Source organism: Henckelia pumila, chromosome 4 (assembly GCF_033568475.1).
Source record: "Henckelia pumila isolate YLH828 chromosome 4, ASM3356847v2, whole genome shotgun sequence".
In the NCBI taxonomy this organism is placed as follows: domain Eukaryota; kingdom Viridiplantae; phylum Streptophyta; class Magnoliopsida; order Lamiales; family Gesneriaceae; genus Henckelia; species Henckelia pumila.
The window spans coordinates 142,813,590-142,829,008 of NC_133123.1; the positions used below are offsets into that span (position 1 = coordinate 142,813,590).

At 33.1% G+C, this 15,419-nt stretch overlaps 2 protein-coding genes across 3 annotated transcripts; one reads left to right on the top strand and one right to left on the bottom strand.

Annotated features, from left to right (window-relative positions):
* Positions 1-919: 919 nt before the first annotated feature.
* Positions 920-4,050, bottom strand: LOC140865069 (uncharacterized). The gene is made up of 3 exons (XM_073269577.1): positions 3,743-4,050; positions 1,511-2,271; positions 920-1,081 (listed from the first exon to the last, which is right to left on the bottom strand). Exons 1-3 carry the CDS (start codon positions 3,879-3,881, stop codon positions 1,079-1,081), a joined length of 903 nt encoding a protein of 300 aa, XP_073125678.1. The 5' UTR covers positions 3,882-4,050; the 3' UTR covers positions 920-1,078.
* A 1,076-nt stretch (positions 4,051-5,126) lies between these two features.
* Positions 5,127-8,853, top strand: LOC140864354 (uncharacterized). Of its 2 annotated transcripts, none has more exons than XM_073268492.1 (6): positions 5,127-5,402; positions 5,504-5,606; positions 5,869-5,937; positions 6,584-6,702; positions 7,786-7,922; positions 8,289-8,853. In XM_073268492.1, the coding sequence occupies exons 3-6, from the start codon at positions 5,925-5,927 to the stop codon at positions 8,689-8,691; spliced, it is 672 nt and encodes a 223-aa protein (XP_073124593.1). In that variant the 5' UTR covers positions 5,127-5,402; positions 5,504-5,606; positions 5,869-5,924; the 3' UTR covers positions 8,692-8,853. The 2 variants fall into 2 exon arrangements, with proteins under 2 accessions (XP_073124593.1, XP_073124592.1); XM_073268491.1 differs by having other exon boundaries at positions 5,129-5,402; positions 5,828-5,937.
* The last annotated feature ends 6,566 nt before the right edge of the window (positions 8,854-15,419 follow it).

The window sequence follows — 15,419 nt, forward strand, 5'->3', positions numbered from 1 at the left end:
AATAATTTTGATCCGAGCAATTATTGCTCGGACTTTGATTAAAAAAACAATAAAGTGTTGAAATCCGAGCAAATCTTTTGTTGAACCAGCCAAATTAGACCGATTCAAAAAAAAAAAAAGGAAATAAAAAATTGTGAAATTCAAGAAATGATTCCTTGGATTTGTTATATAAAAGTTAATCCCTCACAATTGTTATACATTGGTAGATTATTTTAAAGTTTATAATATTTTTTTTAAAAAACCCCGAATTTGATGAGACGGGAAAATTAAATGGTAGGTAGAACTTGGAGATTGGGAAAAATGCTATTACACCTATCTTTTTAAATATTGTTTGATTAGTTATATATACAAATTTTAAATAATGTTTGATTAGTTATATATACAAAATTTTTTTTACCTATTTTACATACCTAAAAAATTTGTTGTGTGTATACGTGAATGAAATGCCTTCACTAGACATGTTGATTATCTATGTCTTTCATACGATGATATACTTTTTGACTGAAATTAAAAAGAATATTAAAAAAATTAAGTAAAAGATAAAGTGAACAATCTCAAGGTTTTGGAATTGTTTAGAGATTATGATTTTGATATTTAGATCTTTGATTGGTATCATCCCTATAATTTTATTATTTTGGTATACAATTATTCTCAATCTAATGTGGTGATTGTAAGCGCTGTTTATTTAACTAATCTATTGGCAACATACTTTAAAGTGTCAAAAAAATAAAGATGTATGATTTTAAGGAACAACTCCATTAAATAATGAAAAAAATATTAACTCTACCCAATCCATTATTGTGTAGGAGAAATTATATCTAACCCTGACCTAATATATATATTTACTTTGGGTTTGGTGTTGTCAGACCATGACCTTTTCTAAAAATAACCTAACCTGATCAAGTATTACCAGATCGGATCGGGTCTGGTATCAGGTGCCACCGTGCCAGTACCCAGACGCCCACCCTTGCATGGAGTCAACTCAAGCTCAAACTGAATTAAGCTTATACTCTGGTTCTATAGTATTCGATCAACAGCAAAATACCTATACTCATTGTGTGTGTTGATTACACGACCATCACTGAAACGACAACATAGAAGAGAGTAATGGTATTAAATGTAATCTTGGTAGACTAATTGAGCTCAAAGATTGGGAATTCTAAGATTATTTGATCAGAATGAAAATTCTAAATAGAAACCCAAATGGCATGTACATCTCCCAATATAAATATATCCAATTTACATTTTGTTGGGAGTGTTAAAATCATTAAAGATGTGATCGGATTTATTACTTGTATTGTCATAGGCAATAATGTATATCTTTTCTCTTCTTTGTTTTAATTTGCTTCTAGGGGTCCTTTCTAAGAGTTTAGTTTCTCACCCAGCAGTAGAAAAGGTCTGTAAAAATTGATGTGCAACTCTTTTTGGAAAACTTTTATGAAGGAAAAAAAATATGTCAATATACTTGGGACAAGTACTGATAAGGAAAAGAGTTTAACAACAAACCAACCTTCATTTGCTCCAGCACTAAATCTGTTCCAAGAAGAACATATCGCTTTTCCGGATGGCCTTTCACATGATTTTCAGCCCAAGAAGTCTTTCCAGAGGCAGGCAATCCTACCATCATTATAACCTCACAATTATTTTGAACTGAAAAGGAAGGCCCCACAATGGAGTTTCCATCCAAAATGGCGTCAGCCCACGGTCTGTAACCATCTTCCGGAACCAGTCCATCATCAATACCGAACTGTAATAAAACAGTGTTTTTCAGCAAAACATGTGGGAAAATAGCTCGTTCCCATAGCCGTATTTTTATTGGGGAGTCCACTGGACCAAGGCCGTCAGAGCCTGCATCAAAATGCTTAGCCAAACCCAAGAATTTCCCATTCTTGAAGAAGCTAATACATGCCATGGGCTTTGAGTCAAGATCAACTGCACAAATTATATTGTCACACAGCCCAAATTTTTCACCATAATCAAAAAAATTTCCAGAATTTGAGAACTTTCCAGTCCCTCCAAATCCAAAACTGTTCGTAGACTCTCCAGGGTTTCGTACAACATCATCTCCTCTGGATATGCCCATGCGGGAAATATGTTGCTGCTCTAGTGCAGTATCTTCCATGACCACTGGTTGATGCAAAATTATTTTGCAGCCAAAGCAATATTTTCCTCCAGTGATTCCTACATTGGCCCAACAACCCGACCAACAATAAGCAAAGCCTTCTTCATGAAGGGCTGAGCCTCGTAGACCATTTCCTTCAACATTAAAATCTGCCATCACATCAATGTTATATCAATTTTTAGTTTCCATTAAGAAAACAAATAAGCCATTAACTCATGCAATAACAGTTTCAGAATTGAATAATTACGCTCGCTCAAGAAAAAAAGAATTGAATAATCAAATGGTTAGAATTGGCGAAGCCGTTACTTATGACAATTCAACCGATGCAACCACTGTCTTCATTGCTGGAAAATGTTTCAGTTTGCTAGTTCCATGTTTTCTATTATTGGCCTGAAAGTACACCAGCTTAGAAACTTCCCAATACTGCAAGATTGCATCCCTTTAAAATACACTGGTAATTAGGGAAGCCATTTTCAATTTTCAGAAAATCAGCAAATAGATATTCAATGACTGCAGGTCATTCAGACTGACACTAGTTATTATTTGCTCAATGAAACTAAATTAGTATCTCTTTTTTTTTTCCCAAAATAAACATCGATACACGAATTATATTGTAAGCATTGATCTAACATTGAGTAACAGCTGATTTGTTCGAAAACAAGAGAATAAAAGGGAATGATTTCATTCTGATAGGTTCTTCTCAGTATATCTCAATGTTGTGAGAAGTTTCTAAAAAAACATAGAGGACATGGTCGAACTCACGATTTAATGGAAACAGTACATGGAGGCTCTATTCTGCTTACTTTCTAGTTATAGAGAGAGATTATATGACTATCATTTAGTCTATTGACATGATTGTGCCCAACACAAAGAAACAATAGTTTTGCAGTATGCTGTTGTATTTCATTTTGAGAGCTTGAGGATTTCACATTCACAAAGATGCCATTACATTTCAATAAAATTATTATGTAGGTCCGAGTGCTAAAGGTTTCACCAAAAATTATGACTGGCAATGATTCAAGTTAATTCTCTTAAACCATACCACAACTCAAGTACCATTTTTATTAGCTCCACTAATGGGGGCAACTATTAATCCCCAGTAATTCCAGCTAAACAATTGTCCTAACTTATAAGTTATAACACATTGTGATCGAGTATGTTAAGTTAGATATGATATGCATTGTAGTGTCAAGTTTTTAATGCTTTATAAAAATGCTAAATTGTTGTGAAAACTAAAATCTTTCACACAATACATGAGCCCCAGCATCATGCTTCACATCAATAGCTGTTGCTCCCAAACAAATTAAATCACCACATGCAATAGCCTCTAGTTGAAATGAGATCACCAAAATGCAAGCAACAGAATCCAAAACCAGTTTCATTATATCGACCATAACTCGAGCCCACTTTACCTTAGTTCTTGAAACTCTAAATATTTTTTAAGATTTCAGTGTGGTCAACATCATTTTTCAAACTACCTCGATGAACTTATACCATGGGCTACAAAGCAATCAGCAAACATTAACAGATCGAATCGGAGTTCCTTGCTATGTTCAAAATTTTGAAAGAAAATAGTAAATAAATCAAGAAAAGTTGAGAAAAATGGACAGAAATCCTAACCCATGTCACAATCGGCAGGATTGAGGGCGGCGCGAACGTTTCTGTGGGAAAGAGATTTGGGGGGCTCGTGTTCAGAAGCTCGTGGCTTCTTCAGTTGGGTTTCGTCGATTCTGGATGACTCGCGCTTCGCAGGCGCCATTTTGCCACTGGTTCTTGCTGTTGGAGAGCCGACGGACCCCAAGTGTGTTTTATAGAGCGCTAAGGGAAGATTTAACCGACGGTACTTATGGCCTATGGGTTTAAATCGAATTTATTGTTTTTTATATAACAAAACTTAATTACTCGGGATCAAAAAAATTTAAAAAAAAATTTAAATTTTGTTTTGACAAATATTTGAAAATATTTATAATATTTTATAAATCTAAAAAATAGCTGGACAAGATTTTTATAAAATATTTTTTAAGTATAATTTTTTAAAAAATAATTGAGAGTTGAGTTTTTTATATATTTAAAACATGTTACGAGGTAGGATGAAGGAGATAAAATTTTTCTTTTGTTAATATTGAGAGTCAAAATGGATACATTATTCTACACTAGGCAATATTTGGTTTTTGGTTCGTGTGATAGGATAAATAAGATTTGGATAAATAATAAAATATAATAAAAAATAAATAAAAATGATAGTTAATAAAATAATTGATTTGATTGATAGATTATAGTTCATTTGATTTGATTTATAAAATTTTATAAAATTACTATTTTGTCTTTTTAAAAATAAATAAAATATGAATAATATTATTTATAGGGGTAATATAGTAATTTAAATTTAATGATTTGATTGATATAAGATAAATAATTAATGATTTGATTGATGCAAAATAAATAATTAATATATGGATAAATAATATGATGAGAAGAACGAGTGATTAGATAACATAAGTTATATATGAATTACTTATACTCGAGCCAAACAGTGCTTAAAAAACTTATGAATAATATTATTTATAGGGATAATATAGTAATTTAAATTTAATGATTTGATTAATATAAGATAAATGATTAATGATTTGATTGATGCAAAATAAATAATTAATATATGGATAAATAATATGATGAGAAGAACGAGTGATTAGATAGCATAAGTTATATATGAATTACTTATACTCGAGCCAAACAGTGCCTTAAAACTTTGACTCAGATCAATTATATGTCATCAGTTTAACTATAATATTTTTTAATAAATGACTTAAATAGTAATATCATCCTACAATAAGTTTTCGGGATTGTGCAAATTGTTTGATTATATCTTAACTTATATAATGACTGTTTTGACAATAAATCTAATAGTTCTTATTTATCAATAAATATGAAGTTAATTATTTTTTACTGTACCTTATATATATTATAAATGATGACTCTTTGATTGTAAAATAGTGTCTATTTATTTCATGAAATATTGAATAAATGATCTTGTTTTAATTTTTTTTTTAGAAATTTAAAAAAAAAAAAAAAAAAAAACTAACCTTCTCCGTCGAATGTTCCGACATTTGTCTTTGATTATCTGATTTCGATTGTTGTTACAGATAAATCCGTCGGATTCCCGGTGCTGTTTCCTCTCCGCTCTTCCTCGTTGTTTCCCTAGATTATTTGCCCATCAAGTTCTACTAAGGTTTTTCCATCTCTCGGTCGATTGTTTTCTTACGAGACACCTCCTCATTTGGTAAGCGATGGGATGATTTCGCCGTTATGAATTTGCATTTATCTTGTTTGGAGATGTTCGGTTTGATTGATGGGCCGCGACTACTTTTTTGTTTTTATTAGGTTTTTCATCTCTGGGTTCCAGTTTTTTCTCTCGATAGTTTCAATTAAGAACTCCACTTTGCTCTCAAGAATTCCAATTAGGAATTCGGCTTTTCCCTGGCAGGTTAGTCTTTCGTTTCAAGAACCATCATTGCCTGCAAGATGATAAGATTATTGCTCTGTTTCTAGTTTTTATGTTAAGTATTTATGTTTTAGTCGTTGAGATTGATTCTTGGGTTCCTTTTTCCTTGTCTTTGTTGGTTTAGTGAGTTTCACCTGATGACTGTGTCACCCATCTGCAAATTATTGACATAATGCAGGGCTTTCTTCTTTTTTTTATTTCAGATTACTAAATTCAGGATTTTTCTTTTTTCCCCCCCTCAAAGGGAGTTTCAAGAATTTGAAGTCTCTGAGTGAATTTAGAAGAAGAAATCAAAACGTAATGGAGGACTGGGGTAAATTTTTTTTCTATATTAATTACTATAACTTTTATTATTATCTGTTTATTAACTTGGCTAAATTTCATCTGTTTGCTTCTGTGTGCATACACAGTCTGCCCTGTTGTGTCTGTCAGCTTGTTTTAATTTACAAGGAACTAGGTTTATAATATGATTTGGGGAATGCGTTGATTGATCTCAAAATTGGATCCCAACTTTTAAATTTTTGCTCCAAAAAGCACCCGTAACATGTGCTAGGTTTGACGTTTAAATTTCATGTGAAGTTTTCATTATTTGTGAACATATTTGGACCTAAACCTACTAGGACGTGAAGATGTAAACATAGTCGGCTCGTTGTTTGAAGCATAACAAGTGTATTGGTTGAAGGACTGCATTTTTTTACCTACAATCCATTGTAGTTAGCTTTCTTGTTGTCTCAGTTGATTGAGAAGTCCAAATTAAGCAAGAGAATAATATATTGAAGTCCCAATGTCATTGCATGTAATTGCCCTCTATTAATTATTTTCCAACCACATGATGTGTTAGGCACCTATGCTTTTTTTCCCACTTTCATTTCTAGAGTGTAATTGATAAGTTTTGTTTCTCTATATCTTTTTTGCAGGTCTGCATTTGTAGAGTCTAACAGTTTTATGTATTTTGTCAGAAGATGAGCATATTCCTGATCTTCTTAAGAAGGATCAATCGAAGAATAATTGGGATGATGAAGATTTGGAAACTGATGGTGTGAAGGACTCCTGGGAAGATGAAGATGAACCTGCTCAGGTATATTAGATTTATTTTGTTACAAGGTGCTTAATAAATTTTTTCTCTATTTATAAGCATTCTTCGATTGCAAAGAAATAATTCAGAATTTCACTCATGCAGTCTCGTTATTCACATATTAATTGATGCAGTGTACTGTGTATATGATTGTTTTTATATATGTGGAAGGAAGACATGGAATGCAAATATATCAGTATAAGTTCTTCAATTGTTTGGGCACTCCCCTTCTCCTACATTTGATCATGTTAATCAAATACCATTCGGTTGGACAATAATGATGGTGTGGCTAGACTTCCTCTTTCAAGTCAATTCTATGTGAATGATAATTAGAAGCAGTGGATTTCATTCATTTTTTGTTATCGGTAGTGGACTTCATTCTTTCCTACAAGTAAGTGCTTGATTATACATCACAGTGAACTGGGGATTAAAGATCTGAACATTTGCTGCATGTATTGGTTGGAGGTGTACTTCTTGTTCCTATATCTGTGAATTGTCACTGCTATCAATCATTTTATGTAGATGTGCATCCTTTTGTTTTGGTTATTGCTACAAATATTTCTTGTTTGGCCCCTGTTTATGTATTATGACACGAAACTCTAATGATTTTCAGTTTACTAATTACATGTCTAAATGGACAAGCTTTGTAGCACTTTCCTGTCTTGCTTTTTTATTGATTTGTCTTTGTTATGTACAAGTTTGATATTGCTGTGAACTGAAAGTTAAATCTGCCCATGTTATTTATAGTTTATTCCATTAACATCTTGTACAGTTGTACTGATGGTTTACCTTAATTCTTGGAAATTTTAGTACGTACTTAAGATGTTTGTTGGAATTCTCGGAGTTTCACTGTGGATGTTGAGGTTAAAACATGTAAAGCTTTGTTTGCTTGATCAGAAACTTTATTTTTATTGGATATCATTGTGGCTATATATTTTCACGATATTAATTATGTACTTTCGCCTTGTTATTCTTTGAGACGGTGCAAGTGAGTGAAGATTTCGCGGCGTTCACAGATGGTGTGTCATTTGGGTGAAACCCGTATCTCAATTAGTTTGATTCATTATCTCGAAATGATCTTGTCAGGCACCTAAAGCTGAGCCTTCTCCTGAAAAGGTTCCTAAGAAGCCTACGGCAAAATCAGGTGAAAAAAAAGTTAAAACTGTTGAAACTGCTACGGAGGCACCATTAGATCCTGTAGAGAAAAAACTTCGCCAACAGAGGTGGGTTGAGTGCCCCTGCTATTGCTAAGTTTATTTGTTCTAACCTGTGGGATTACAGAAGGTTTAACCAAACTGAATAATTTTCTTTGTTTAGCACATTACAAGATATGGCTGCTCCATTCCGTTTGAAGGTTGGGTTGAACATTTGTCAACTCATATCATTTCTCCCTGAAGATCTTTATAATTTAATGAAATTTTATTTTCTGTTACATTTTTCTTGTCATTTCATGAATGAGGCTTGCTTTATCTTTCTCCTGTCCTTCACCAACTCATGGCATGTGTATAGTTAGTTGTTCTTGAGATGGAACTGACATTAGGCATTTTTAGAACATATGTAATTCAATATGTTGTACTGTTTTTCTGCAGGCTTGTCGAAGAAGCAGACTACAAGTCCACTGCAGAATTGTTTGCTAAGAAAGGCGACGAAAAGACGCTTGATAATTTTATACCCAAAACTGAAAGTGACTTCGCGGAATATGCAGAACTAATCTCTTACAAGCTTCGTCCCTATGAGAGAAGCTATCATTATATTGGGTTGCTGAAAGCTGTAATGAGACTGTCCTTGACTTCTTTGCAAGGCGCAGATGCCAAAGAAGTCGCCTCATCAGTTACCGCAGTTGCAAATGAGAAAATAAAAGCGGAAAAAGAAGCTAGCGGAGGCAAAAAAAAGATGGTTGGAAAGAAGAAACAGCTGCAGCATGTGGGCAAACCAGACGATGATGTTGTGGCAGATGCATATGACGGCTATGATGACTATGACTTTATGTGAGCAAAAGGCTCTATTCCACAACATTTATCATTCCGACCGCACTCCTATGATCCGGTCCGAATTTGTACCCTAATTTATCATTCTTCACTTGCGTCTTTATTTCAATTTTGATTTTGAGCCTGTAATAGATTGGAGAATCTTGATTATTGGTCTTTTGTTTGATGGGTTTTTCTAGTTTTTGTCCGTATTTAGTTGATGAAATTAAATTTTTTTTTTTTAATATATATCAATTTGAGATCATCTTTTTATCCTTGAAATTTGAAAATTGGAGTAAATGAATGGATTCAAATTCTTAGATTTTTTTCAACTCATCCAATAATCAATATAAATGTGGAAAATTTAAATGCAAATTTAAATGAACATTTTTTTTGGAAAAAAATAGCATATATCTACTAAATTAATCATGCATAAAAAGGGGATGATTTATAATTCATCTAGTACCAAAATGTTAAATTAACTCAAATAAAATTTTAATACCGAGTGAGTAAATGGATATAAATGCTTAGCTTTTATCAACGCATCCAATAATCAATATAGATGCGGAAAAATTAAATGTGTTGTGAAAAAGTAAAAATTTACGGTAAAAAGTAAAAACTCAAAAACTCAAAATTTATCAAATTCTACACTTTATAAAATTTTTCTCTCTTCACAATTGTGTTTTTCTACACAAATAGAGAGACCTATTTATAGATCTCAATTGGAGATTAGTCAAAAATTAATACATCATTAATTACATCATCACACACTAATTTTCAATATTTTACAACTCAATTTTCAACTTTCAACCTTCAACATTCAACAATAAATAATAATATATATTTATATATATTTTCAACACTCCCCCTTGTGATGATGATCATGATAGAATGACTATCTCCATTACGTGTTGTATACTGCCTCGTTAAAAACCTTACTAGGAAAAACCCATTGGGACAAAAACCATAGTAAAAAAAAAAGAGTGCAGCCACGTAAACTCCCCCTGATGTCAACATGAATGATTCTTCACATATTTCGTAGATTGCGCATCCCAATATTATAAATGTGTTTTCTGAATATCGCCGTGGGAAGTGCCTTTGTGAAGAGATCGGATGAGTTCTCACTTGATTGAATGTAACAGATATCAATATCTTTATTCTTCTCCAGCTCTTGAGTGTATGCAAAGAATTTAGGAGGAATATGTTTAGTTCTGTCACTTTTGATGTATCCTTCTTTCATTTGGGCAACACATGCGGCATTATCTTCATACAGTGTGATTGGATTCTTGTCCACTGATAATCCGCAAGAAGTTTGGATATGCCGAGTCATTGATTTAAGCCAGACACATTCACGGCTTGCTTCATGTAGTGCAATAATCTCGGCATGATTTGATGAAGTTGTAACAAGTGTTTGTTTCTGTGATCGCCAAGAGATTGCAGTGCCTCCACGAGTAAATACATATCCGGTTTGGGAACGTGCCTTATGTGGATCAGATAAGTATCCAGCATCAGCATAACCAATTATTCTCTGATTTGTATCTTTTGGATACAAAAGTGCCAAATCCGTCGTTCCTCGTAAATAACGGAATATATGTTTAATTCCGTTCCAGTGCCTCTTCGTTGGACATGAACTGAATCTTGCCAATAAATTTACTGCAAAAGATATGTCTGGTCTAGTGCAATTTGCAAGATACATAAGGGCACCAATGGCACTTAGATATGGTACTTCAGGACCAAGAACAACTTCATCATCTTCACATGGACGAAATGGATCCTTTTCTATATTCAATGATCTGACAACCATTGGAGTACTTAAAGGATTTGATTGATCCATATTGAAACGTTTAAGGACCTTCTCTGTATAATTAGACTGGTGAACAAAAATTCCACATTCTTTTTGTTCAATTTGTAAACCAAGACAATACTTGGTTTTTCCAAGGTCTTTCATTTCAAATTCTTCCTTCAAGTATAACATCACTTCTTGAATTTCTTTATTCGTTCCAATGATGTTTAAATCATCAACATATACAGCAATAATCACGCATCCCGATGTTGTTTTCTTGATGAAAACACAAGGGCATATTGGATCATTTACATATTCCTTTTTCATCAAGTGTTCACTTAGCCGATTATACCACATTCGGCCGGATTGCTTTAATCCATACAATGATCTTTGTAATTTCACAGAATAAAATTCTCTGGGTTCTGAACTTTGTGCTTCTAGCATCTTAAATCCTTCAGGGATTTTCATGTATATATCACTATCAAGTGATCCGTATAAATAAGCTGTAACAACATCCATTAGACGCATGTCCAAGTTTTCAGACACTGCTAAACTGATCAAATATCGAAACGTAATTGCATCCATAACAGGAGAATATGTTTCTTCATAATCAATTCCAGGTCTTTGAGAAAAACCTTGTGCAACAAGTCGAGCTTTATATCTCACTATTTCATTTTTCTCATTTCTCTTTCGAATAAAAACCCATTTGTACCCAACAGGTTTAACACCTTTAGGTGTAAGGACTATAGGTCCAAAAACACTACGTTTATTTAGCGAATTTAATTCAACCTGGATGACATCTTTCCATTTTGACCAATCCTTTCGAGTTTTGCATTCACCAAAAGATTTTGGTTCATTATCTTCATTTACGATGTCACATGCCACATTGTACGAAAATATCTCATCAATATCTTGTACATTCTTTCGGTTCCATATTTTTCCAGTATTAATATAATTGATAGAGATTTCATGATTCTCGTCAGTTTGTGGTTCTGACAGAATATTTTCATCATCGTGTGTTTCTTCTGGAACACCATTTTCTATTTTCTGATCATCATTTTTCTCTATGTATTTTCTTTTCCGAGGATTTTTATCCTTTGAACCGATTGGCCTTCCACGCTTCAGGCGTTTTATGACATCATGAATGTCTTCATTTTGTTTCTTTGGAATTTCAACTCGAGCAGGGGCATTTACAGCAGGTATATATGATTTTGTTACCCCTTTTGTGTCTACAAATGCATCTGGCATTTGATTTGCTATTCTTTGCAAATGCACAATTTGCTGTACATCTTTATCACATTGTTTAGTTCTAGGATCCAAATGTAATAATGATGGTACATACCATGTGATTTTTTTTTTCGATGTGTTTCTTTTCTCCCCCTAACATTGGGAAGTTATTTTCATCAAAATGACAATCAGCAAACCGTGCTGTAAACACATCGCCTGTCTGAGCCTCAAGATATCTAATGATTGATGGACTATCATAGCCGATATAAATACCATTCTTTCTTTGAGGTCCCATTTTTGTTCTTTGAGGTGGTGCAATAGGCACATACACCATACATCCAAAAATTCTCAAATGAGAAATATCTGGTTCTTTGCCAAATACAAGCTGCAATGGGGAGTGTTTATGATATGCACTTGGCCTGATGCGAATCAATGCAGCAGCATGTAAAATTGCATGTCCCCATATAGAAATAGGGAGTTTCGTTCTCATAATCATTGGTCTAGCAATCAACTGCAGACGTTTAATCAATGATTCAGCTAATCCATTTTGTGTATGAACATGAGCTACAGGATGTTCAACAGTAATTCCCATCGACATACAATAGTCGTTAAAAGTCTGGGAAGTAAATTCTCCAGCATTATCAAGTCTTATTTTCTTGATCGTATATTCGGGAAATTGATTCCGCAATTTTATTATTTGAGCCATCAATTTTGCAAATGCCACATTCCGAGTGGACAATAAACATACATGTGACCATCTGCTAGAGGCATCGATCAATACCATAAAGTATCGAAATGGTCCGCATGGTGGATGAATTGGCCCACAAATATCACCTTGAATACGTTCAAGAAATATAGGTGATTCCTTTTGGATTTTAGCTGGTGATGGTCTTATAATAAGTTTCCCCAGAGAACATGCCTTACACTGAAACTTATTATTCTGAAAGATCTTCTGGTCTTTCAGTGGATGACCACTTGTATTTTCTATAATCCTTCGCATCATTATTGAACCAGGATGTCCCAATCGATCATGCCAATTTTTTAGTATTGAAGAATTTCCAATAACCATATTTGATTCGATTGGACTTATATGTGTATAATGCAATCCAGTAGGGAGCATTGATAATTTCTCAACTACATATTTCTTTCCTGATTTATATGTAGTAAGACACATATATTTCTCATTTCCTTCGGTTATTGTTTCCGTATCATAATCATGAGAATATATATCATTAAAACTCAACAAATTTCTTTGTGATCGTGGTGAATATAAAGCACTATTTATCAAAAATTTTGTACCATTAGGTAACAAAAATTGTGCTTTGCCACATCCTTCAATCAAGTCTACAGGACCTGATATTGTATTCACCATTGTTTTTGTTGGTTTTAATTCCAAGAAATATTTTTCATTTCTGAGGATAGTGTGCGTTGTACCACTATCTGGTATGCAAACTTCCAGTGCATTATTTCCATCTTTGATCATAGCATTTTCCATAATGATCTTCAAAAACAATATGCAATAAAATGAATTAAGAAAGATACATGCAAACAATACATGCAAAATATAATATGTTTTATAAAATAAAAATTACATTGTTACATTCTTTTCCCACCAGTATATTTAATCAATATCTTCGAAATCATTCAAAAAGTAGGCAGCATCTAAATTCATTGAACCACTTGCATGGTCAATGTTTTCAGTAAAATTGGTCTCTTTTTCTTTCCCCTTTATTGAATCTTTATAGAGCTTACACAGATGCTCAGGGGCTCGACAAGTTCTTGACCAATGTCCTGGAGTGCCACATCTATAACAAACACTCTCAGTTCTTTTTGGATGATTTTCATTTTCACCCGTATTATCATGCTGCCTCTTTTGTGGGTGGTTCGTGACGTTCCTTTGAGATGAGTTATTGAAATAACTATCTCTTTTATTTTCAAATCCACGGCCTCGACCACGACCGCGATCATTTCTACGCCCACGTCCACGCCCACGTCCTCGTCCACGACCTCGACCAAAATCTTGTCTATATCTTTGATTTTGGTTTTCATTTTTACTTACGACATTTGCTTCAGGAAATGCCGTTGAACCAGTAGGTCTGGACTGATGATTTCTCATGAGCAATTCATTATTCTTTTCCGCCACGAGTAAACATGTGATGAGTTCTGAGTATCTTGAAAATCCACGCACTCTATATTGCTGTTGTAGAGTTATATTTGATGCGTGGAATGTGGAAAATGTCTTTTCAAGCATTTCCATCTCAGTAATATTATGCCCACAAAATTTCAGCTGTGAGACAATTCGATACATCGCAGAATTATAATCACTCACCTTTTTAAAATCTTGGAATCTTAAAGTATTCCATTCATCTCGTGCGGTCGGAAGTATAACTTCTCGTATATGCTCAAAACGTTCTTTTAACCCTTTCCACAAAATCATTGGGTCTTTTTCGATCAAATATTCACATTTCAACCCCTCATCAAGATGTCTGCGTAAAAATATCATCGCTTTTGCTTTATCTTGTGAGGATGATATGTTATTTTCTTTGATAGTTTCGTTAAGACCCAATGACTCGAGATGCATTTCTACATCGAGGGTCCATGGCATATAATTCTTTCCGGTTATATCAAGTGCAATGAATTCGAGTTTCGCCAAGTTCGACATGGTGGTACTAGAAAATAACAATGCATTTTATTAGTTAATTTCCATAAATATGACAATACAAAATAATGGAAGAACGTAAATTACAAGTGCGTATACAAATAGAGAAAAAATATGTGTTGGAAAATCGCTGGTGAGTAAAAGACTCGTGAGCATGATGATCATAGTCGTTATGAAAAATATCCTTATAAATGTCATCATCTCCATCTTCGAAAAAACCGAGGATAAAATATTTTGAGAGAAAGAATGAATTTGGTGTGATTCAAAATGAGTTTGAGTGAACATATTTATAGGGCAAAAACTAGCCGTTTTGTTACCGTTTGTGACCGTTGGGGGTAAAGAAAAAATTGAGTATGTGTTGAATAAAAATTCGTGATAATCATGTAATGCATATAATGATAATCATAATTAAATAATTATGTATATCATATCACATTATTATAAGGTCAGTGTCGTAGACAGCCTTTTATATAATGTTGTGAAATTATACCAATATAGTTAGTATAAAGTCAGGTATAGTATATCATATCACATTATTATAAGATCGGTGTCGTAGACAACCTTTTATATAATAACATGAGATTATACAAATATGGTTAGTATATAAATACACAATAATATATATCATATCACGTTATTATAAGGTCAGTGTCATAGACAACCTTTTATATAATAACATGAAATTATATATTAATATAGTTAATATATATATACATAATAAATATATATCACGTTATTGTTTAAAAACCTTAGAGACTTTTATACTTGTCGTATCCCTTACCGGGAGTGTGGGATGTCGTCTTAACATCCTCCCAGGATTTATAACAAGTTTTGAAAAAAACTTATTTTTTTCATAACATGATATTATATATTAATATATACACAATAAAAATATATAAACAGTAAAATAAAAATTCTTACTTGTTGAATATTTTTGACTTCTTCTTGTATTTTGGAGCGTCGGAAAATATAGAGAACCTTCGAGCGATCGTGCTGATAACGTGTTGTGAAAAAGTAAAAATTTACGGTAAAAAGTAAAAACTCAAAAACTCAAAATTTATCAAATTCTACACTTTATAAAATT

Bases quoted from the DNA above. Each gene is read 5' to 3' on its own strand.
- LOC140864354 (XM_073268492.1), top strand. The intron at 6,703-7,785 runs GTATATTAGATT...TGATCTTGTCAG, and splicing joins ATGAAGATGAACCTGCTCAG to GCACCTAAAGCTGAGCCTTC. The intron at 7,923-8,288 runs GTGGGTTGAGTG...GTTTTTCTGCAG, and splicing joins AAAAAACTTCGCCAACAGAG to GCTTGTCGAAGAAGCAGACT.
- LOC140865069 (XM_073269577.1), bottom strand. From the start codon at position 3,881: ATGGCGCCTGCGAAGCGCGAGTCATCCAGAATCGACGAAACCCAACTG. The intron at 2,272-3,742 runs GTTAGGATTTCT...ATGTGATGGCAG, and splicing joins TCCTGCCGATTGTGACATGG to ATTTTAATGTTGAAGGAAAT.